The sequence below is a fragment of the Cyprinodon tularosa genome, unplaced genomic scaffold (assembly GCF_016077235.1).
Source record: "Cyprinodon tularosa strain WSP-4 unplaced genomic scaffold, ASM1607723v1 ctg1191, whole genome shotgun sequence".
Lineage (NCBI taxonomy): Eukaryota > Metazoa > Chordata > Actinopteri > Cyprinodontiformes > Cyprinodontidae > Cyprinodon > Cyprinodon tularosa.
This window is the reverse complement of record NW_024037994.1, coordinates 6,646-30,718: the sequence shown is the minus strand read 5'-3', so window position 1 is coordinate 30,718 and position 24,073 is coordinate 6,646. Positions and strand designations below refer to the sequence as shown.

The 24,073-nt window shown below is 42.9% G+C and overlaps 3 protein-coding genes across 3 annotated transcripts; 1 reads left to right on the top strand and 2 right to left on the bottom strand.

The window, feature by feature from the left end:
• Positions 1–678: 678 nt before the first annotated feature.
• On the bottom strand, positions 679–5,357 carry LOC119772562 (ankyrin repeat domain-containing protein 10-like). Its single transcript, XM_038269022.1, has 6 exons — positions 5,078–5,357; positions 2,924–3,076; positions 2,744–2,835; positions 1,214–1,419; positions 1,068–1,133; positions 679–991 (listed from the first exon to the last, which is right to left on the bottom strand). Exons 1-6 carry the CDS (start codon positions 5,267–5,269, stop codon positions 744–746), a joined length of 957 nt encoding a protein of 318 aa, XP_038124950.1. The 5' UTR covers positions 5,270–5,357; the 3' UTR covers positions 679–743.
• Positions 5,358–5,977: 620 nt separating this feature from the next.
• LOC119772572 (heat shock transcription factor 2 binding protein) lies at positions 5,978–14,409 on the top strand. Its single transcript, XM_038269029.1, has 8 exons — positions 5,978–6,097; positions 6,431–6,566; positions 10,350–10,453; positions 12,314–12,463; positions 12,546–12,690; positions 12,771–12,888; positions 13,803–13,906; positions 13,995–14,409. The coding sequence occupies exons 1-8, from the start codon at positions 6,047–6,049 to the stop codon at positions 14,210–14,212; spliced, it is 1,026 nt and encodes a 341-aa protein (XP_038124957.1). The 5' UTR covers positions 5,978–6,046; the 3' UTR covers positions 14,213–14,409.
• A 2,794-nt stretch (positions 14,410–17,203) lies between these two features.
• On the bottom strand, positions 17,204–22,530 carry cryaa (crystallin, alpha A). Its single transcript, XM_038269011.1, has 3 exons — positions 22,196–22,530; positions 21,954–22,076; positions 17,204–17,706 (listed from the first exon to the last, which is right to left on the bottom strand). Exons 1-3 carry the CDS (start codon positions 22,388–22,390, stop codon positions 17,497–17,499), a joined length of 528 nt encoding a protein of 175 aa, XP_038124939.1. The 5' UTR covers positions 22,391–22,530; the 3' UTR covers positions 17,204–17,496.
• Between the last annotated feature and the right edge of the window lie 1,543 nt (positions 22,531–24,073).

The window sequence follows — 24,073 nt, the reverse complement described above, 5'->3', positions numbered from 1 at the left end:
AAACAGTAATATTACATTTTCCTTTTTTCCAGACCTGGAAGAAACTAAATCCAGATCCAGACTTTCCAGGCTTCATGGTAACCGTGGTAACCGCATTCAGACCCAGCCAATCATTGGCAGCATCTCATCATCTGCTCTGATCCTCTGAGCTCTACCGCCACCCGCTGGTGGAACAGTGCTAACACCCCCCCCCCCAGCACCATGGCTATGAAACACCGAGCATCAGCTGTGAGGCACGGCGGCGGCAGCATCATGCTGTGGGGAACCTGGATCAGTCATGTTTGGTTAGTCTCTTCTACCATTGCAGCAGAAGGTATGGAGGGAATTTAGGGCCATTATTGTGACAATCAACCAAAAAAAAGTGATCAAGAAAACGTTTTAAAAAAAAAAAAACATTTTTCTACATTTTTCCCACTAAATATTCATTATACGGAGAAAAAAAGTAAAATCTGCAAATTTTTTTGCGTTTTTTTTTTTTTCGTCATTCTAATTTACAAATTTTTTGCTTGGAAAAACAAAAGTAGCGTGACTAAATTCACTCCGTAGAAAACATCCAGTTCTGGACTTCAGTTCGGTAAACTCCAGGCTGTCACCTTTTCTGGATGCACAGTCACCCACAGACCATGACGCCGCCACCACCGTGCTCTGCTGTGGCTGCAGCCTCCTCTCAGAGTGCGGGCCTGGTTTGATCGGACAGATGAAACCAAAGGGAGGAGTTCTCCTCTGGTCCGATCCGCCTGGGGCTACGAGCCGTGGTAGAGGTGGACGCCGCTGTCGCTCAGGTCCTCTGCCGTGTCCCCGAAGCCGTGGTAGTGTCCGTAAAGCAGGGAGTCGGCGCCGGTCAGCCGCCAGTGCTCCGGCCGGCCCGAACCTGAACCTCCGGCGAGGTGCAGCGAGCCGCACATATCGGCGGCGCTGGGCAGAGAGAGGCGGGGCTCGTCTGGTTCGGCGTCGGAGGGTGGGCGGGGCTCTTCGGTGCTTGGATCGGAATCTGGAAGAAATGGGAGCAGAAAACGTGAGGAAAAACCCGCCATGTTGGATCAGAACCGCCTCTGTTCTGGACTCACCTGAGCTGAGCTCCATGTTCACGGCCCCCGGCTCCTCCACGCCGCCGCCGCCGCTTGGCAACAACGCTGCAAAAGGTCCAACAGAACCGCCTTTTTTCAGAAGTTTCCCAATATTTACACCCGAAACCTGAACTTTTGCAACCTACCTTCAGCTCTCCTGGCCTTCTTCATGGAGGCCGTCTCCTTGGCGACCAGCGGCCTCTTCCTGCAGTGCTGCCCCTCGCCACAGGGGGCGACGTCTCTGAGCACGGCGAGCCGGCAAAGCTGCGTCTGGACGATGGCGCCGAAGCAGTCGTGGAAGCCGTTAGCTTTGGCTAAGTCCGCCGCCGTCTGTCCGCTGGCGTTCCTTAAACTGGACAGAACGCAGCGTTCCGCCTTAAGATCATTTCAACCAATCGCAGAATGTTTCACGCACCCTCGTGCTTTTATTTTGTAAGAATAAAAAAAAAGGAAAAGACTTCTAATTCGTTATCAGACGTGGATTCCGAATGCAGCGCGGCTTTTACGTAAACAGAACGGAACACAAACGCATCATCATCATCGCCTCCAAGCACTCATTTCCTTTACATTTCATTCCACCTTAACAAACCAAAAACCTTTGTTTTTATTTTTGCTTCAAGTAAAAAAGCAAAGTTTGAAAATGGAAATTAAAGAATAAAATAATAAAATATAGAAAGAAAACCTTAAACTTTTAATTTATAAGAAACTTTTCTGATTTTATTTCCCTGTTTTCTGGCCATTTGTTCAGATTTTTCAGTTCATTAGTTGATTTCCGGCGGTTTGCAGCGATGCAATGAGGCGAGGCTTTGAGGGGGAGGAGCCAAATGAAGCCTCTCTACCCGCCGTACCATGTGACCGAGTCAGGAAGTGGTTGTACCATAAAGAAGATGGCGGAAGTGCATCTCTATCTACCGCTGGCATGAACCACATTCCTTTGATGTTGGTGATGCGTTCCTGGAGCGCAGCGTGGAGAAGGAAGCGCCTGGCTGACCTAACTTCCTGCTCCGGCTGCTAAACGCCATCTGGCCCCGTCTCCAGCGCCATTTATTGTTCAGACCTCCATCTATGGTGGTGACGTCTTCCCCGGAGTTCATGACCTGCATGGTTCCCGCTCCACGCCATTCCGTTCGCTCCATCGTCCTTCTCTCCAAACACAGAGTTTCATTTATTTATTTTCTGACTTTTAACTCGTCTCTCGGTTGAACGGAGCCGTAAACGACGCCAGGCGACTTTCCCTTCAGCACTGAACCCACGATCTATCAGGCGACATTAGCAAGAAACCATGCTGTCCTAAGGCCCGCCCCCTTCTCCTTCTGATTGGCTAGTACTGATAGTTTCAGAGCGCTCCTTTGCTACCATTGGCTGGCAAACCAAAGAAGGATTTCCATTTGATTTATTTATTTTTTTACGCCACGGGTAATCGCCATGAGCTGGAATTCTAAAAACCGATGGTTACAGGATTTTATCTGGTAATAATGAGATAAACTGATTTATTTTCCGTGGCGAATGCGATGTGGTTCCGTTCCAATCAGCTGTTTTTACGTCGTCTGTTTTTAGCGATGCTAACGCGCCTCCAGCTGCTAGAAAAAGGCTTTAGTTGAATAAATGATCTTTTTCATCCTCCTCTGAACCGGTTCCATCTGGCTGAGAATCGGCCGCATGCCCCGCCCACTCACCGTGGCTCTGCTCCAGCTATCAGCAGCACCTGGATGCACTCCACGCTGCCGCAGCGCGCCGCCTTGTGGATGGGAGCCTCACCGACGCAGTCCTGAAAAGCAGACAGAACGGAGAGAGGAGGAAGTGGATGGGAACGCCATCGGAACCGGCATTAACCGCCGCGCCGGCATGGAACGCACCTGCTTGTTGATGTCGGCGCCGGCCTGGGTGAGCCACACCACGCAGTGGGGGTGTCCTCCGAAGGCGGCGGTGTGCGTGGGCGTCTGGTTGAAGCGGCTGGTCACCGTGTTCACCTCGCAGCCCCTCTGCACCAGGTGGACCACGCACTCCAGCTGTGGATCGACATCTGACCTTTGAACCTGCTAGCTGCAGCTAGCCTAGCTTCTTTAGCAACTTAATGTGCAGAAACCAAACACAACTCCGGTTTATGGGAAATAAAATATGGATTCTAATAAAAACTTTTCATTAATGCTGTGATTCTTTATTTTATGATCAAGGTGTTTTTTTTAAAGTTTTATTTCTATTTCCATTTAACATAAAAAAGACTGACAGGAAGCAAAGACATCAGGAATTCTACTAAAATTCTAAACCATTTAATGGCGAAGAGATGCGGATTTATGGAGGGCGATTTGGGCCACTGGAAAAAAAAATGATTTTTACATTTTACTTTAATATGTAAAAAAAATATATTATGGGATCAAAGTCAGAATTCTGACTATTTTCCTGTGTTTAACTGAAATAATATTTAAATTTATTTTATTTTTCAGTGGCTCTAATCCTCTTCCGTATGTATTTGTACAAATTTATATGTTATTGTTGACATTAAGTGAAAAAAAGACACCAGGAAAGGATTAAAATAGGGAATAAAGTCACAAAAATAAATATTTTCTACATTTCTATAGAAGAGATAAAACACTACATGTTAGAAATATAACTGAGGGGTTCGGGTATTTAATTTTAAATGGCTTAATTAGATGAAAATGTACGGAAGAGGATAAAGGCTACTAAAAAAAAAGCTAATTTATTTTCTAATTTCATTTCAGTAGAATATGGGGAAAAAAGTCAGTATTCTGACTTTAACCTAAAAGTTATTTTTCATATTAAACTGAAATAAAATGTAAAAATCGGTTCAGTTTATTTTTTTTTGTGGCTCTAATCTTCTTCCGTACTACGATCTCTTCTTTCATGGCCAGAATTCTGAGGAAAAAAGAATTCTGACTTTTTCCCATTTTATCCTAAAATAAAATGTAAAAAAAGAACTTTTTTTTTTTTTTTTTTAGCGACCCTAATCCTCTTCTGTATAAATGACATGAATCCACTGATCTCTATTCAATCACTGTAATTCCTAAAAAAAGTGAAGCCACCGTCCGCCATATTGGTACTCCCCACTCCCAGGGAGACGTGCAGTAAAATGCCTCCCTGTGCAGCATTTTGCTGCATTAACCAGCAGGTTTCTGGCAGTGGGAAAACGTTCCACTGGTAATTTCACAGTCAGTGGATGAACTTTTAATGGGAAATCAATATATAGACATTGATGCCTCCTGCAGTAGAGCACGACTGGCTGTCTGCACAGTTAGCAATACCACAGCTTTAACAGACCTGTGATTCAATCCTGATGTAGAAGATTATTACATAATAAATGTTTATTACATGTTCATCATCAATCACTTTAGTCTCAGCTGTATTATTCTGCTCCATCAACACATTCATTTTATTGTGATGGTTTGTATAATATGTTATATTACATGATTTATAGACTTCATAATGACTCTGCAATGTGATTGGCTTATTTTATTTATAATAAGTTAAAGTTATTTTCTCTTAATGCTGTGAAACAGCCAGTCTGAGTCAAAGTAATGAATTTATCTGTATTTTAAGTCTTAGATTAAAGTCAGGTTTCTGAGAATAAAGTCTTAACTCCCCCTGATCGGATTGTTTACACTGTCACCGGACTAACTAGGGAGTACCAATATGGCGGCCGGCCAACCAGTGAATAACCAGAGGTCAGAATCCAGCTACGTTTTAAAATAAAAACAAACAATCAGCACTTCCGGGTTCCGTCTTCGCGCCAGAGCAGCGATTGGCTCAGCGGGAACCAATTAGAAAGCAGCTCGGCTTAAATTTTGTTTAAAAAAAAAAAGAAAAACTTTATTGAAAGCGACAGAGCAGCAGTGAACGGAGCGGAATAATCCTCACATTAAACTCCTAAAAACACGTGTTTTTCTTTTGAACTAAAGTTGAATCTTGGCGCAGCTGCTTTGCGCCACATATATAAACAAATACCTGATCATATAAATGATTGTAATGGTGTCAGTGGAGTTAGTAGTGAGTACCTGTCCGTAGTGAGCAGCCCAGTGAATGGGCGTCCATCCATAACAGGAGTCCTCTGCGCTCAGATGAGCCCGGTTTGACTCCACTAAGGACATCACAGCCACCAGGTCTCCATCGCGGCACGCGCGGTGGATGGGGAAGTGCTGGAAGAGCCAGCCGTCAGCCGACAGCTCGGCTCGCTCCCCCGCAGACATCAGGAAGCGGCAGGCTGAGCGGTTAAACGCGCTTCTTGGAGCCACTTGTGCTCTCAGAGGAGAGTTTGAAACACAAAGGAAAAGGACGCGTTCATGCGCTGCCGGAAACCCGGCTTTCCTGTCTCCGAAAGTAAAATAAAAAAACAGAAATACTGTAAATAGAGGTGCACACCCAAGTGGTGCATTCAAACAGTCTGTTAGCCACACATTCAACCACTTTTAAACCAATAAAACCACCTCCCCCTCCTTAAAAAAGTTTTCTTTCTCTGTAAGAAGTCAAATAAACAAAATAAAGTTTCAAGTAATCAATTTTCCTCCTTTCCAAGCTTAAATAGAACCACATAACTGAGCAACAGTTAATTCTAGTTAACAGAAAATAAAAAACTGCAAAGATTATTCCACTTTATATGTCCAAGCAGCGAAGGACGAAATGATTTAAGTTAGAGCACTGCTTTGTCCGAAACACCTTGAACGTAGCATAATCCCCAACACACGTATGGCGAATCCGAAAACGCGGACTGGATTTTTCTCGCGATATTTCCTCCAAATAGGGACGGGAAGTAACCGCTGAAGCTTGATTCACGATAACAGGTGAGTGATTCAGTTGTTAGTGTATAATATGATTATATTTGAACAAACAATGGCGGACCAAATAAAAAACTTTCTGTTTTTTAAATTAAATAAAAAGAATAAATGCTAGCTAACTTGAATGTTGTTAATATTCCATTAAACTTTAAATCCTGTTGCTTAAATTCCAACAGCTGCAAAGAAGGGAAGATGGCGGCTTTACATGGCGGGAAAGCCGTGAACCACAGCAGTAATAAAGAGGTGGGCGGGGCTTGTTTAATGGTGTTTTTTTTCCAGCTGGAAGAAGACAATTAGGTCCACTGAAACTTTTTTTTAAATTTAACTTATTTTTGAATTTTATTTCATTATAATATGAGAAAAAAAGTCATAATTCTGACTTTAATCTCACAATTCTGACTTTAATCTCGAGACTTCTGACTTTAATCTCACAATTCAGATTTTTTTTTCTCAGAATTCTGACTTTTTTCTCGTATTATACTGCAATAAAATAAAAAAATCAGTGTACTTTTTTTTTTTTTTTTTTTTTTTCAGTGGCCCTAATCCTCCTCCGTATATTTTTCTTCTCCTTCTCAGGAGGCTTTTGTCAGAGTCCGGAGGAGAGATTTAGAAAAGCTGACAACTGAGGTCATGCAGCTGAGGGAGTTCCTGCCCAGAGTCCTGAACGCCGATCTGATTGAAACGCTTCGCAAAGCCCGAAGAGCGGAGACAAGTAGGCCACGAACCTCGACAGCAAACATAGCTTCAGATAAAAAAAAAAAAAAAAATGGAAAATTTAAATCCACACATTTGACGCTGCAGAAACCCAAACCTAAACATTAATATTTTTCTCCGTTGACCATTGTGAAGGAAGAAAATATTCGAACATAGTTAACTTTGGAAAAAGGTTGGCTTTTCATTTTCTTCCCTCTCCAGGTCCACCCGGCGAGCTGCGTTTGGTAATATGAAAATCAGCAAGGCGTGTTGACATCACAGAATTACAGAGTTTAATCCAATATAAGACAATGCATAAACTTAGAAATAAGACAATGCACAAACCTACACCAGAAACTGCAGAACAACAGAGACATACATTCCATTACCTGACATAGGAGGAAAGAAAGCAAAGACGTACAAGACATCTTTGGAGAGTTTGCAAGGGCAAAATCTGATCTGTAACTTCTATTTAGAAAGCTTTATCCTCTTGTATCTAATCCATTCAAAAAGGGCTGGCCCTCGGTCCTCCAACCAAAAGCCATCTCTGACACTGCTAGGGCTTCCCCTTATTTACTGCAAACATCTGGGGTCATTTGCTTCTTTGTTTTAACAAGAAAAGGCGGAAAGCTTGTCCTGGCATCTAGAATTCTTAAAGTCATAAAACACAAGATAAGCTCTCACAGACAGCTTGTGGAATGCGGGGGGCCTCCTGTGCTTTGAATACTTACCCATTAGTAGTTTTAAATCATTAACACAGCCTTGTTCAAAATTAAGAAATATGTTCAAGTGAGAGTGTTTACACATGCCATAAGATTAACTGTATTAAAGTCTAAAAAATAATCATTTTTCTTTAACACCATACAGTCATATGGTAGCCTGACGTAGTCCGACTCAATTCTAGTCAGAATGAGTCTGATGCTGCTCCATAGAGCTGTCATTATGGGGCGTGTTTCGAACGAACCAGGAAAAAAAATGCCTCTGCACTCAATTGGATAGACCTACAACCAATAAGAGCAACGGAGTGCGTGACGTATGTTAAGCCAGGCACAGTTGTTGTCCACAAAAATCAAAGCGTGCAGTTTCACGCCTAGAATAAGAAGATGAGCCTTGATCGCGTTTCTCTGTTCCTCTTTTAAAATTAATTTGCTGTCGATATTTTCTAGAACAGACCTAATAGCAGAATCTACTCACCTAAACTCTACAGCGGCAGCCATTGTTATTGTCACCCAAGCGCGCATTGGTCACGTGGTTGATTACGTTACTGTTGATCATCTGTCCATCATCGTATAAAGCCCGCCCTGACAATTTGATTGGATCGCCTGACAGTGGGCGATAATACTCGCGCTACTATGGAGCAGAGCCAGACCGAACTTCCCGACCTCAAACTTTGTGGGCGGGACTAAGTTCGGACTGGCACCCAGGCTAGTCATATGAGGCTTTAAAATTAAAAAAATATGTTTCAAAACAATTTTTTCACAAATACTTTTTGTTTTATAGCTGTGTAAACAAATAAAATGAGATTTAAAATTCCACCTGACATACTAAAACCACTAAGTCTTAGCCCCGCCCCGGGCATCATGGAACATGTATATAAATGTACTCTGGCGTCCTCTTCCACAACATCTTCGTCCCCGCTTTCCTCCTCTAAATAAAAAATGGATGACGGAGGAGACTCATCCACGACCTCCGACACTAAACTCTCCTCCTCTTGCATGTTTCCTCTGTCCATAGCGTTCCTTGACAGCGTCGTTTCTAAGTCACCAATTTAGTGCTACTTGGTCCCAATGGAATTTCCCATTGGGAACCTGCTAGCACTAAGTTGCTAACTGGTTAGCAAGATGCTTCCCACAAACCGGGCACAATCAAACTTGCTTGTGAACCTTCCACCACAACAACCCCGCCCCCTTGATATTTGACCAATCACATTCACTTTATTCACTCGTGTAAATTTCGGAAGAATTCTGAACTTTAACCGCTGGAACGGCTGCTTCCCCACAACTTTATATGTGATCACCGCGGCATTTAAAATGCTTTATTTAAAAAAAAAATTATGAAAACAATTTTGTGATATATGTCATATCGGGATATATTTGCTGCTCTTTCCGAATGTTCGGAAAATGAAGCTCGAGGCGGAGAAAAATCTAGAGAATGGGGAAAATGCAAATTTCAACAAAAGTGGCTGGAAAACGATGAATTCGGGACGTGGCTGCAGCCTGTCGACGGTAAAGATAATGAAGGATTTTGTCATGTTTTTTATATAAATATATATACATGTATATATATTTATATATATATAAGAGTCATGGGTTCTTGTTGATGGCATTACAATTATTTCTTAGAGCAATAAAAAGCATAAAATTTTAGTTTCTCATTCCCGTATAAACCCTGATAATGAGTCAGTCGCTATTTCTTTCTGCCTGCCCTTTTAACATTTCTGCCTGCCATTATAATATAATTTCTAATTACATTTATTTGTTGATTATATTTTTGGTGGCAATTAATTGTATGCTTATTTATTTATTGAGCATTTATTTATTTCTGTATTTATTTTTAAATATGGCAGAGTTGGTCCTCCATATACAGCTCTATTTACAGCATATTGACATGCATGAAATGTCCCTTTCATGTTGCCTTAACTGCTGTATGTCACGTTACTGAGGAACAAATGGGGTAAATGTGTGTTCAGAGTAAACATTACATAGATATCCAGTACCTTATTCGGGTGCCTTGACCCATTTATTTCTACTGTGTAGTTCTGCTCACTTTAGTGCAGCTCAGTCCATAGATCTCTGATGGGAAACTTTTTCTTTCTATAGTTTCTTCTTGTGCAAATGCTGCAACGCTGCCTCTCTGACAGTCAGTCTCAGACATCTATACTCAGCACCTGTGTCTTACCTTAATACCTTTCCTGTGATAATGCCCCTCTAGAAGTAGTGTTATCATTCTCCTATCTCCTATTAAGTGAGATCACATTGTACGATGTATTATTAATATGAACTGTTTCACATGAAACACTAGTACTGTACATACTATTCTCACCAAACTGTGACAACTGGGATTAAATTCAGTGTAAACAAATGCCATATGTTGCCACCCCTAAAAAATTCCTGCCCCCCTCTTGCCACCCCATAAATATTTTTCTAGATCCGCCCCTGTTTATGCTCAATATTGAAGCTTGGTCTCCAATAAGTTAATCCACGCCACAACGCCAGAGGGCCAATCAGGAATTAGCCGTGGGTCTCGATACGGCGAGGCGGTGAGGAAGTGGCGACAGGTCTGTCCGACAACGAAGACATGAGGGCCAAAAAGAGCGGGGATCCAGGTGGAAAAAGGTTCCCAGAGTTCTCACGCACCTCGGTCTTCTTGCTACTCCATCTTTACCAGTCGTTTTCCACAATGGCGGTCAGACAAACAAAACAAGCCGGTAAGGAACGAAACAGGAAATGCGCATAGTGTAGAGTGGATGTAGATCGGACCAATCAGAAGCCTCCTGTCTGTGGCACTGTCTGCGGTCTCCTACAATTTGGAGAGGTGCAGCAGAATGTCTGTGGAAGGGGGCGGGGCATATCTTTGTTGACTGCGACACACTAGCAGACGACCTGGTTTCTGAGCATAAATCAGGCTTTAGAGGTACCAGTCATCAAGCTAACAACGACTGGGACGGTAAATAGGCGGCGCCAAGACCAGTTCAGGCCAGTACCGTCCTGAAGCACTGCTTATAACCGATAATGGTTGTTAAACGTGTAGCGTGAGTGGACCCGGCTAATCCACAGAACTGTACATGTGGTTCTCTGTTTAGAGAAGGACCAAGTTGAGCAGGAACAGAACCAGCTGAGACAGGAACGGTCGCATCTTCAGTCCCGGCTGGACGCGGCTCAGACCGAGTGTCAGAAAGAGAGAGAGGTGAGACGATAGTGGCGTGATTTCTATCTGCTTCAGAAAATGATGGAAGGGTTTTAGTTTCTTTATCAGTCTATGCTTTGCAGAGTACCAATGGGAACACTGGGCTTTGACTAGGCCGTCCAGTCTCAGCCACTTTCCTGCAGCTTTCCTTCATTAGATTTATCTCCATCCATCTACAATCCGACTAGCTACCTTGATCCTTCCTAAATGGTAGCCTCCCCACAGCATAATGCTTCCACCACCATGTTTTCACATGTTGTCAGTGCAGTCTTTGGTTTTAGTTTTCCTCATATCATCTTCTATATTGAAGCCAGAAAGCTGTTTCTAGTCTCATCTGTCCAGAACATCTCATTACAACGTATTACTTCAACAACACTTGGCCTGGTCCCTCCTGAGCTACCATGGGTTTATAGTGTAGATTATTGTAGAATTCAAACCCAGACATCATTCCCCTTCCAATCCACAGTTCTGCTCTAACTTGCGCCATCAGAATGGCCATCTGTATGGCACAGAGCAAATCTGTATCTGCAAAAATTGTTCAAGCAGATTTCATTACATTTAAACTGGATTTAATCAATTCAAACTGAATAAACTGGCTTTGAAACTGAAGTTAAAAGCATGTAAAGGTCCAGTTTGGTTAATTTCTTCCTGCCAAACATTGTGGTTCTGGAGACGGAACCAGAGTACGGAGACGGACCAGAGCAAGGAGACGGACCGGAGTACGGAGACGGACCAGAGTACGGAGACGGACCAGAGCACGGAGACGGACCAGAGTGCGGAGAAGGACCAGAGCACGGAGAAGGACCAGAGTACGGAGACGGACCAGAGCACGGAGACGGACCAGAGCACGGAGACGGACCAGAGTACGGAGACGGACCAGAGTGCGGAGAAGGACCAGAGCACGGAGAAGGACCAGAGCACGGAGAAGGACCAGAGCACGGAGACGGACCAGAGTACGGAGACGGACCAGAGTGCGGAGAAGGACCAGAGCACGGAGAAGGACCAGAGCACGGAGACGGACCAGAGCACGGAGACGGACCAGAGCACGGAGACGGACCAGAGTACGGAGACGGACCAGAGTGCGGAGAAGGACCAGAGCACGGAGAAGGACCAGAGCACGGAGAAGGACCAGAGCACGGAGACGGACCAGAGTACGGAGACGGACCAGAGTGCGGAGAAGGACCAGAGCACGGAGAAGGACCAGAGTACGGAGAAGGACCAGAGTACGGAGAAGGACCAGAGCACGGAGAAGGACCAGAGTACGGAGACGGACCAGAGCACGGAGAAGGACCAGAGTACGGAGAAGGACCAGAGCGCGGAGAAGGACCAGAGTACGGAGAAGGACCAGAGCACGGAGAAGGACCTGAGTTGAACTCAATTACTGTGATGATCTTCTCGTTGGACTTAGCTGATCTTGACCGTTTCCTGTATCGGATTCAGGACCACAGAGCCAAGTGGCTTGGATCGCAGTGGAAAAAATCTAATCTTCCATAACAAGATCAGATCCAGGTCTCCAATGGGCAAAGAAATCTTTGGGTTTGGTTTCTTTGACTGAAGTCGTTCGCTGGACGTTCCCAGCAGACCCTCAGTTCTCTTTCTTTCTGCTTTTTCCCATTTAAACCGACAAAGTTCATTTTGAAATGAGCAAAATACAGATTTGCTCTGAGCCAATCAGGTTCTGTTTCATGTGAGTTCAGAGTTTGTAGAGCAGCATGAAAGCTTCTATTTGTTAAAGTTCTGTTCCCAAAGTAGCTTCTAGAGTGGGTTTGGATGATAATCCAGGAGGAAAAGCTGTTGTCTATGTCTGCAGCGTTGAGGTCACCCTGTCTGGGCACTTTGCCGCTGCCTCTCTCTCTGTAGGAGAAGCTGCTGCTGAGGGAGCAGCTGTGGCAGAGCGGCGAGGAGCTGCAGCAGCAGGCCGACTTCTGCTCCACGCTGGGCTCCTCGGCCTGCAGCCTGCTGTGGAGCTGCTCCTCCAGGGAGGAAACCATAACCACCTGGCTGTCCGACGTGAGTCCGCCGCTCTGCTGCTGTGGGAGGGTCTACATGCTGTTATGTCTCATTTGCTGCGTTTTTTCGCTGTACGGCACAGGGAAAGCTCCACACCTTCCTGAATATTGCCGCACAGACTCTGGAGAGTTTTGTCAAGTCTCTGGACGAGGAGTTAAAACCTCCAGCTGAGGACCAGAGCTCCAATGAGAACCAGTTTGTGCTGGCTCTGGTTGGGACCATCACAAGTCAGTCCTTATTAATGGAGAACTTCCACTGATTACTACTGATGCTTTATTCACTCCTTCTGTTCTCCTCCGCCAATCAGATATAGCAGCAGTGACCGGTGGGCGGGACTTCCTGTGCAGCTCAGGAAACGTGGTGTTGGACACGCTGATGAAACTGCTGCACCTCATGAGGCCCGGCGTCTTCCCCAAACTGAAAGTGTACGTCAATTCAAACGCAGAACATCTACAGTAGATTCAATCAGGCGTTAAGAAAAAAACACGTCAAACCAGAACTTTCCATCCATCGTACATAAAACAAATGTCCGCAAAATCACTCTAAAATATTTACATCTTTTTTCTTTGTTATAAGTTTGGAGATTATTGTCTTTTCTATAATTCACCACAGATATAAAGTAAAATGGATTATTTAAAAACAAAAAACACATTTTCTACATTAGATATTCTCCAAGAATTGTGAATTTTCTATATTTCCAAAGATCTTTTTTAAACCCATTTTAGTCACATATGGTTGTTTCATATTTATATTTTGACATAATAATGAAGTAAATGCATCTAGAGTCTATGAGAAAGTCAACTTCATAAAGAATTCAAACGTCATGGAAAAGGCATTAGCATCAACCAGGTTTCGGTGCGTCTGGTGGTATGGGTTGGGGCCATCTTCATCCTGGCACCACTTAATCCACTTCATCTAAAACCATGAAATAGATTTAAATAGAAAGCATCCAAGAAAGACGGAGAACTATGGCTAAGAGATCCACAATCCTCAGCCTCTTTGAAACTTTGGGGCTCAGATTCTCAGCTGCTGGACGCGCCTCATCAACCAATGAGAGAAGCTGATCTGGGAGCTGGCAGGGAGTCAGACACAGCACTGCTGATGCAGAGCGCTATGATCACTCCTCTGAAACAGTTTATTAACGCCTAAATTAACTTCAAATGTAGAAACCTGCCGGCAGAATATGTTGGCTTTTATTATCCTGCTGCCTGCAGTTTGTAGCAGCGCACCGAGTGCGTCCGTACCGTCATGTTGTCTTTGGGCCAGCGGTTCTGATGATCCGTCACGTTTTCCTCTGTTTGAGCGAACCTTAATGAACGGTGTGGGTGTTCTGCTGCAGGTTGATGCTGATGGCTCTGTATAACGTCAGCATCTGCGTTAAAGGACTGAAGCACATCGCCCAGAATGAAGATCTGATTCCACTCATCTGGACGCTGCTGGACGGTAGGGCGGCTCCATAGACCTATATCAACCAGATCCATGAAATCCAGTCTGAGGGGGAAACCCTCTGCTCTCTGATTGGTTCCCTCAGCGTCTGAGCACTGGGAGGTGTGTCTCCACTGTCTCCGTCTCCTCCAGTCCTTCCTGCTGGAGGACGACGTCCTGCTGGGATCCCGCCTGCTCGACCAGGAGCTCCGCGCTCGGGTCGGACGCCTGACCTCCAGCACCCAGCCTGGTCTTAGAGCTTCTGCCCTGCAGACGCTGGAGGACCTGAAGGCCCTCTGTCCTAAAGACGGGAAACCTTCGTAAAAATGGAGTCGAATGCGTTAAAGAACCAGAAATCTTCATCTGTTGATGTCTTTCTGTCAGGTTTGAGCTTCATACGCAGAGTTATCTACTAAATCAGACCTGACGTCGTTCTTCAAGTTCTAATCCAGATTATTTTACAACTTTATGGTTTCTCTGGGAATCTGTTCCTCATTCAGTGCAGATATAAAGGTTTGATTTCCAGAAATATTGTGTTTTTTGTGGTCATTATGTGTTAATGTTTTCAGCAGTGGCGGTTCTAGACCAAATGTACCCAGGGGCCAGCAGGGGGCCAAGAGGGGGGCCAGCGTGTATTCATGGGGGAACAGAAAAGCATGAAATAATAAACAGGCCAAGAGATTCAAATGTATTAATATAGCTGCATGAAGTAACATTTCCATTCAAGTAGGTTAAATTTAAATTATATTTCACCTGAAAATATTTATATTTCGCTTAAAAATGTTAATTTGGATTATCGTTAAAATCAAAATAAAAATCCTTTAGCATAGCATAGAAGCAGCTAAAACAATCCCATAGCTATATAAATATCAAAAAGATCAAATAAAGCTATTATTTTGGAATATTGGGTCAATAGAGATTCATAATTTAGGAATTGTACATATTTTTACGCTTAATTTAAGTTAAAATTACATTTTTGTATAAAATCAGAATTAGAACTGATAAATTCAGCTGTAAAAATCAGTTTTTTTATTATAGTGGCACAGAATAGCATAACTTTTCCTTTAAACTCAAATTCTGGGAGTAAAAGAAAATATCTCCATCTAAGGTTCATGTCAACCAAACAAGTTCCGGCTGTTTGGAGGTTTTCTCCTCATATTTAAAAGGTTAAAAGTAATATCTTATTCAAAAGAAAGTTTTAAAGGAAAAGTCCGGTTATATTCAGGATTCAAACTTCTGAAAGTTCTTTAAATGTGAAATGATTCCATCCTGTTCAATAAATGATCAGTGTTTTTAATTCAGAGTCATTTTCATGTGAATGTGCTTTACTGGAGGCATCCATGTTTGCCAAAGAACACTACTGCCACCTACTGGTTAGTGACGTCACGGTGCGGTATCGGCTGTTGATCAAGTCCCAGTGCTGTATCTGGTGTTTGTCACAACGCGCTATTATCCAAGTCATCTTGAAAACATTCTTCTTCCAAATGTTGGCTACATATTACGGGTTTTTTCTCTGGCCAGAAGTTCGATGGCAAATCCTCCCTCTTCAAGTTGGCGATCCAACGACCAACCCGTCCGTGGAGGATCAGGAATCAGAAAGGTGGAATAACTCTTTTTTTCACTTTTACCCGATGTATTCCAGCATCCAGCTGCCATGCACGTGGGCATTGTCAGTTTCACTATAGCTCTGGTGAATTTCAATGGTGAAGTCCTCTGGAAATCTTCAATAATTGTTGTTGATTGCAGATGTGTCTAGTAGTTCCCATTGATTTAGCTTGGAAAGCGGGGAGAATGGCGCTAGGCTTACCGCACCGTGACGTCACTGCCGGAACCAGATCTGCTGGGGTCCTGCTTCCTGCCAGTGACGTGGTGTAAAACATAGTGGTTGCCCAGACAACGATAATAACATCACGCTGCGTCCGTGTGCAGAGTCGGGAGGTTCTGTAGCGTTAGCGTGTCTAATGACCAATGATGTTCTACCTGATCTAAAACTTAAAAAATCTGTTTCTGGTGAACAAAGTAACTGTTAGAGTATGATGTAAAGGGGAGAGCTGGGTAGCGCTGTAGCTAGCTGTGATCAGTTGCTAACAAGTTAGCCTCTTTTAGCTCGGTGAGTTAGTCATATTAGGTTACACTGCTTTTAAATTAATGTCAACAACGTTCGTTTTCTACAAGTAGAAGAAAGTAGCATTTTAAGATGTTCCATTTGTTCTCCTCTGACCTCAGATCTTAATAAAAACAATAAAAATAAGATGAGAATTTATATATATATATATGTATATATATATATATATACATATATATATATATATATACATATGTATATGTATATACATATATATATATATATATATATATGTATATGTATATATATATATATATATATATATATATATATATATATATATTTATCATGAGAAAAACCTTGGTCATCTTTCCCATCAATAGACTGTAGCCATGTTCCCGAATTCCTCACTTTCCCACCCAAAATTAGCATTTTCCCATTCTCTAGCTTTTTCTCTGCCTCAAGCTTCATTTTCCAAACATTCGGCTTTTATGATCAACCGTTAGCTGTTCCGCACAAATAAATTGCGATAAATATATCTGAAATTATTTTTATAATCATATTTCTTTTTTAGATAAAGCATTTTAAATGCCACGAGAATTACATTTAATGAATTTTAAGGCCAATTAAAAATAAGGAAATTAAAAAATAATAATTTAATGACTTTTAATGATTTTTAATGACCCGCGGACTGACTGACTTACAATAATTGTTTTCTACTTTCTGTTACTTTAGATTGCAGACGAAACGTAAAATAATCACAAATATAGGTAATATGTTGAGAATCCAAAAGAGATTTGATCTTTCAGAAACGGGTGCAATACGTTTTATCCGAGTGGTGTTGCCATATGTTGATGTCATAAGAAGGGGCGGGGCCCCGAGCAGATCGGGGACCTACACCTGAAGATGTCAGGAGGGAGGTGTTCCTATATTTGGGGAAAAATGGCCGCTCCCAGACTCAGTGATCACAACAAAAATGATTAAATTTTTTTTACTGATAAATGCTAATTATCAGTTAATCATTAAATCGCCGCGAACGTATTAGTTTTAGGTATAAATAATGATCCATTGATTATTCCTTGCTGACCGGACTTTTCCTTTAAGTGATTAGGGCAACTGGAAGGAAAAAAAGTTAGCTGATTAAAAAAAATAAATATTTGAGTTTAATTTGGCAAAAGTCTGAATTCTAACCTTTTTTTCCCAATTTATTCATCCAATTTCAGTTAACATTTCATGAATCACCAGGCAAATTTCAATAGTTATTTATACAGCTTTATTAAATGTTATTTTAGCGTGAACATGGTAATAGTGAACAAGGTCTACAGTAGGTTACAGGAAAGGACAAGAGAAAAAAGGGTTTAGAGGCCCTTACTCAGCAACCCTGGAGGGCTGCTCTATGTTGTACCTAAAAACAGCGATACTATAGTTCTACATGAGGGCCTACAGAGGAAGTGAAGGAAGATGAACAGCAGGCGTAGAAGAAGAAATCTCGGGTTGTCCATCCCAGACTAGAAGGTTTGTTTGAAACTAGAGCGGTTTCTCTCTAGGAGGATGGAGCAGCGCTGGTCTTGTCATCGCGGATGACGGGGATGCTGCGATCACCCCGACCAGATTCACTCCCTCCGGACACCTTTGGACCAGTCAGAGTCAGCAGACCGTCAGCTGACAGGGTACAGGTGATGGCTGATTGGTCGACGGCGGAGGGCAGACGGTACCGGCGATGGAACTCGCGAGAGATGTAACCATGGTCATCCTGAAAAACAAAGTGGTTGTTGCCATCAGAATGCATCAGGTTTTACAAAGGCATTTCTTTAACTTTTCTAGCCAGAGGACTTCCCTTTAGACCAGGATGATCTTTCTTTGGAACGCAATAGGACTGTTATTGAACAGAATGCGAATATTACTGGACCAGGAAGCTAAGTTGTAGTTTAACACACCCGTCTGCAGGTTCTCTACTGTTACCCACTCTTTACTCCATCCAGACAGTGTCTTGCCCACGACCAAAATCTAATAAATTAGCAAATATTCCCAAAGGAGTAAATCATGATAATCTAATTGAAATTAAAATAACTCCAATTGGAGAAAAAGTTAAAACGATTAAATGTGGTCTGTTTAACATAACATCTCTTTCCTATAAAAGTCTACTAGTTAATGACCTGATTTGTGATAATCACATTGACTTGTTTTGCCTTACAGAAACCTGGCTGCAGCAAGAGGATTATGTGAGCATAAATGAGGCAACTCCTTCAAGCTATTTAAATTTTCACATACCCAGAAGTTCTGGGCGAGGAGGAGGAGTAGCAACACTTTTTCGGGGGCAAAGGCAGTTAATAATTACAACTCTTTAACATTTAACCCTTAATTTCCCTCATCCAAATTGCAAAGCAAGAAAACTTCTTTTTTAACCTTGTATCAACCAACAGTTCCTCTCTCATTTGCTATTAAATACTGACAGGGTCATCATAGTAGGGGAATTTTAAGGTCTGTAATGACATTAAAGGCGATAGCTTAAGAGCAGCCTTTAATGCTATCTTAGCTGCTATTGGCTTTGTTCAAAATGTGAATAGTCCCACACATTCTCATCTTCATACTTGTGCTGACATACGGCATAGAATGTGAAGAAATAACAGTATTTCCTCACAACCCTGTCCTCTCTGACCACTTTTTAATAACTTTCAGGATTACTTTAACAGAGTTCTCCTCCCCCAAAAGAAGGTTTCACTTTAGCAGATCTTTATCAGATAGTGCAGTTATACATTTTAAAGAATCTTACTTTCTCTCTCCTCTGTGTTGCTGAGCAGTGCTGCAGAGTGCAAAAAATGTAGTTGATTCCCCTTCACGGGTTGATGAATTTGTTGATGGGGTTGCTAGTTCCCTGCGTACTGCCTTAAGGGCTGGATATACTCCCGCAAAAGTGTGCCGCAGTGAGCTTGTCACAGGTATGATGCAGACATTTTGATTTATGCTCAATATTGAAGCGTGGTCGGCGCTATGTTATTCCACGCCGCAACACAAAAGGGGCTTAATACCTAAATTTGTTCAATCATATATCAACAGCCATCTATCAATCAAATTTTTTAGGTCATAGCATCTTGATTCATATGTTGCAGCTAATATACGCAACGGTTGAAACCAGAAATCAGAATCCTTTCCCATTGAGTTGCGTCCCAGTGTTCACGGGGATGGACGTCTGTGTCTTCGGCAGGCGTAGAGCTAACAGAACTGGCAGCGTTGCGAGGCAAGGGCTCAAACATGTACGGCTGGAAGCCTTCTACACCAAACCAAGCTTCTGCCGCCCTGGCGTCCTCTTCCACAACATCTTCGTCCCCGCTTTCCTCCTCTAAATAAAAAATGGATGACGGAGGAGACTCATCCACGACCTCCGACACTAAACTCTCCTCCTCTTGCATGTTTCCTCTGTCCATAGCGTTCCTTGACAGCGTCGTTTCTAAGTCACCAATTTAGTGCTACTTGGTCCCAATGGAATTGAGAACCTACTAGCACTAGGATGCTAACTGGTTAGCAAGATGCTTCCGACCGACAAACTGCCCACAATCAAACTTGCTTGTGAACCTTCCGCCACAACAGTCCCGCCCCCTTGATAACTGACCAATCACATTCACTTTATTCACTCGTGAAAAGTCGGGCACCACTCAGGAGAATTTGGAAATGCAACAGTTGGAACGGCCGCTTCCCTACGACTTTAAATTTGTGCTATTTCGCATAAGTTGATCCAACAGCATTCTGACAGATGTCCTGCAGCGCTGGAAATCCCCACTGAAAGCTCTCTGCTGTGGCCAGCCTATGGGGTATCTCCTGCTGCCGTTCTTGGTGACTGGTAGTGAACAGAAAGCGATTTTAAGGTTTGTTGTAAACACTGCGAGTACCAGAATATTCAATTGAATGTTTTTCATATGCTGGTTTAATATTTCTAGTTAATTTGTGTATTTATAAACTGCTTCTCAATAGTTCATAACATTTTTTTAGGTAATCAATAATGATCAGAGATTGTTCTCTGACTAAGGCATCCTAAGTACATACATTTATACCTTACAAAATCCCAACACACACACTCCCCCCATGGGAACCAACCCACCCACTGCATATAGAACTTTCTCACACTTGAACATTTGGAGGAAAAACAACTTGAGTTCATCAAGGCCGTTCCATGTTAAGGTAACATATCTTTCCCTGGCCAGATGGATCTCCTATTAACAGTAGTCCTCCCCTTCATGACATTAAGGAAGCTGTGTAACTCATTTTTATCTCTCATGACCTTTGTTAACAGCCTGCGAGGCTAAGAACAGACATACCTCAACATTTTTTTACTCCACAAAGCTTTTCTGAATGGTTGATGCTCCGGTGTACAGCGGCAAATGTTTACTGAACTCCAGCATCGAATGCTCTGATGCACAAAACACTTGGACCCCGAACGCTCAACATGTGTTGTCCCAACATCCGAACGCACCGCTGGACCTCTTGGCGGTGTCCTCCATAGACTTGGCATGTACACAAGATGCTTTTGATGCCTTGGTGTGAACGAGGCTAAATTGCAACATGCTTTGTGACAGGGCAATGAGGGTTGACCTTTCCTCTATTCAGGACTTGTACAAGTCTATAGGGGTGAGGAAAAGACCACTCACATTCTGGACCAAATCTGTTTAAGCCAGGCATAGACTGTACGATTTTTTGCCCTTTTCGGGCCGATTCTCCAGTCGTGTGAGAATTTTTCGATGGGGCCCAGTTTCAGCCTGATGGTGCGTCTTGTAGTGTACAGGGGTTAACGAGGGCCGATCAAACATGGTGGAAATTGAGTCGGCCATCGTAAGGTGGGCGTAGACAATCTTGGTCTTGAAGCAGAGCTAAGAGCCAATTTACCAGAACCTCGAGCACTGCACATGAGTTCTTCCTCTTCCAGATTGACAAGTTCAACCAGCGCCTTCTCTTAGCGCTGAGTCCGTGTGGTTTTTGGACCACAGTTAGAGCTTTTTAGTTTGAAATTCTGTTTCTTTCCAAAAACTATGCCAATATGTGGAATATCATATGTTTCAGTACACCTTCCAGGGTTACTCATTAGAACTTTTAAAGAACCACCAAGATGAAATCTACAGTTGGAAGTAGATTGAATCACCTTTACATTCTACCTTTATACCTTTGCTATAAAAGTTGTCATTCCATCTTTTTAGCCTTGTCTACTATTATATTTATTGTTTATGGTATTCTCCCTATCTTATGTCCTACCTTATGTCCTACCTTGTGTCCTATCTTGGGTCCTATCTTGTGTCCTACCCTGTGTCCTGTCTTGTGTCCCATCTTTTGTCCTCACTTGTGGCCCATCTTGTGTCGTAACTTGTGTCCCATCTTGTTTCTCGTTTAGTGTTCTATCTTATGTCCCATCTTGTGTCCTATCTTGTCTCCTATCTTGTGTCTGCATGAACTCCTTTTCTTCCATCCTCTCGTCCCTTTACTGTGTTGTCTCTGTTTCCCTTGGCGTATTTGTCTTCATCCTCTCCTTTTTTCTGTCCTCTCTTCCGTCCTGATGTCCTACCTCCTTCTCTTCTTCACTGTCCTCGACTTCTCATTCTCTCTTTTTCTTTTTCTTTTAACCTTAGTTTTTACTTCCTTCTTTCGTGTCTTTAATTGTATTCTCTAAATTGGTTCCGTTTTTCACCATAATTCACCTCTTTCCTCTTTCCCGTATTATTCCTTGTTTCCTTATTCCCTTATGTTGTTTTTTCCTTGTTTACTTCCTTGTTTCCCTCTTTCCTAAATTCTTGTGCCAGTATTTTTGCAGGATCCATATCTAGATATCTGATTATAGATTTATGTGGCACAATAAAGAATTTGTGTTTTAAAATCGAGACAAAGGACTACGATCCCTGTAAATCTGAGTTAGGATAAGTCTATAGTTTTCTAACGGACAATTGGAACCCTACCGTTTAGCAGCATGGCTACAGAAGAGCTTTGGTTGTCATGTTCACCATGTTACTTGTGCATCACCTGTCTTTCTCCATGCTTGCCCTGGATTTCCACGTAGTCATCAGTCACCTTCACACTGAGCTCATCAGGGGAGAAGTGTTTGACATCCAGGTAGACTGTAAACTTGTCCCTGTCAGACCTCACCTGAAAAAAACAGGTGTCACAGATATGTTTACGCAGCAAAGCGGACATTAATTCTCCCTCATGTACTATAAAAAATGACTTAAACCAGTTTAAGGAATCTTAATCTGTAGCAGTTTTACCTCAGAAATCCCGGAGTTGGAGGAATCCAGAAGATTGCGGAACAGCGAGTGTCTATAATAGGGACTGATGGTGGAGGTGATGGGGAAAAGGTCATAGTCGAAAATTCCCTCTCCGAAAAATTGGTCAAAGAGTCGGGCAGGATAGGTGGAGCCCAGGGCACGTCTAAACCAGGGGTGCTGGATGGCAATATCCATAGTGACCGGAAACTGTTTTGCCTTGGTTTGGCAAATTCAGCCGCAGAACTCAAAGTCCAGAAATGAAAATACAACTCGGACGATAAAAAAAGAATGTTTCCCCAGTTGCTTCATCCCCTGATTCACAGCTGAAACCTCTTTATATACCTGAGGACCAGAACGACGGGCTTTGACAACAATCCCTCTGGAATGGCATTATCTCATGGTGGGTTGGGCCCTGTCAGCAGAATCAGAGGTGACTGGAGGGGCGGAGGGGGGGGGGTCACTACTACCAGAACCTGGAGCGACCCAATGCCCTGCAAACACACCAGACGTGCGTGGCTGCCAAAACAAACTAGTGGGTGGAAGAACAAAAAGGCCAGGAAGCTAGCCACATATTCACAGAGTTCTTACCCGCGTGGAACAGTCATGCATCGGATCTGTCAGTCAGTGACATAATGCTGCTGGATTCCTCTGCATGCCGAGTTGGACAGAGTAGATTTAGACACAACATTTCTTAGCAACAGCAACTAACAGAGTGCAGCAGAAATCTTTCCTTTACATAGCACACGTTAGAAAATTTGATTTGTTAGGTAAAACCTGCAGAAACTGTTCACTCTTTAACAGCATGACATGTTTGACGGACTACAGAAACTGTGCCACAAACATACAGTTATCTGATTGATTTTAACCTGATGAGGCTGACCCTGTTAGTCCCGCTTTTGAAATCAAGCTGTGCCTGTCGTGACCTTGGAGCAGATGGCTGGCTTGATTGCTCATGTAATTCCCCTGTCTAGCTCTGCCCTGTTTTCTCATTACTGCTCATCTGATCCACCTGTTCCAGCTCCTATTTATGCTGCCTGTTTTCAGCCATCAGTGCCAGATTATTCTTAAAACCTTTGGTTTGAGAGTTCTTGTAGTGGGAACACAGGGTGGTGGTGTATGGGAAGGATGGGGTGTTGTACTTCATATGGGGCCCACGCAGATAATGTTGCTTACGGGCTTATTGTTGTGTCGTTACGCCATTGATAACTATAGAGATAGAATGAAGCAGAATGATGAAAAAGGGGTCCCTATGTCCTCCAGCAGTCTAAAGAGCTGATTATCCTCCCGCAGCAGTGTGTCGCAGTGAGCTTGACGCAGACATTTTTGATTTATGCTCAATTTTGAAGCGTAGTCTGCGCTACACACTGTGGGTCTAAATACGGCCGAGGCGTTGAGGAAGTGGGGACGAGTTTGTCCCACAACGGAGGGACATGAGAGACCAAAAGAGCAGGGACCCAGGTGCAAAAAGGGTCCCGGCGTTCTTGCACACCTCGCTCCTCTAGATGGTCCAACTTCACGAGTTTTTTTCCGCAATTTTTCAAGTTTCGAAGTATAAATTAGCCGTAAGCCTATAGCAGCATAACTATTGAGATAGCTAAAGATAACCTGAGCCAATCTAATTAAAACTTTTAATCATTAAAAATAAATTGTATTCTAAATATAGGAGAAAGCAAATGAAGGGAAATTAGGAGAAATATGATTAATCTTCATCACAACTCACATTTATAAAGCTCCATATCCGCAAATAGCAATATTGTGGCGATATTTAGCCTCCATGCACTATGTTTACTTTGTTGTAAATGTAAACTAAAGAAAACATGTAGCTCAAACCAACCATCAGACTGAGTGTGCTTGGCCGTGGGGGTCATGAGTCAACTC

Coding starts and splice junctions, on each gene's coding strand:
- LOC119772572 (XM_038269029.1), top strand. CDS start 6,047: ATGGCGGCTTTACATGGCGGGAAAGCCGTGAACCACAGCAGTAATAAA. Junction 6,567..10,349: donor AGCCCGAAGAGCGGAGACAA/GTAGGCCACGAA, acceptor TTCTCTGTTTAG/AGAAGGACCAAGTTGAGCAG. Junction 13,907..13,994: donor CATCTGGACGCTGCTGGACG/GTAGGGCGGCTC, acceptor TGGTTCCCTCAG/CGTCTGAGCACTGGGAGGTG.
- cryaa (XM_038269011.1), bottom strand. CDS start 22,390: ATGGATATTGCCATCCAGCACCCCTGGTTTAGACGTGCCCTGGGCTCC. Junction 22,077..22,195: donor CCAACTCCGGGATTTCTGAG/GTAAAACTGCTA, acceptor TGTTTTTTTCAG/GTGAGGTCTGACAGGGACAA. Junction 17,707..21,953: donor GCAAGCATGGAGAAAGACAG/GTGATGCACAAG, acceptor TTTGTTTTTCAG/GATGACCATGGTTACATCTC.
- LOC119772562 (XM_038269022.1), bottom strand. CDS start 5,269: ATGTCTGCGGGGGAGCGAGCCGAGCTGTCGGCTGACGGCTGGCTCTTC. Junction 3,077..5,077: donor GGGCTGCTCACTACGGACAG/GTACTCACTACT, acceptor GTCGATCCACAG/CTGGAGTGCGTGGTCCACCT. Junction 992..1,067: donor GAACATGGAGCTCAGCTCAG/GTGAGTCCAGAA, acceptor CATTTCTTCCAG/ATTCCGATCCAAGCACCGAA.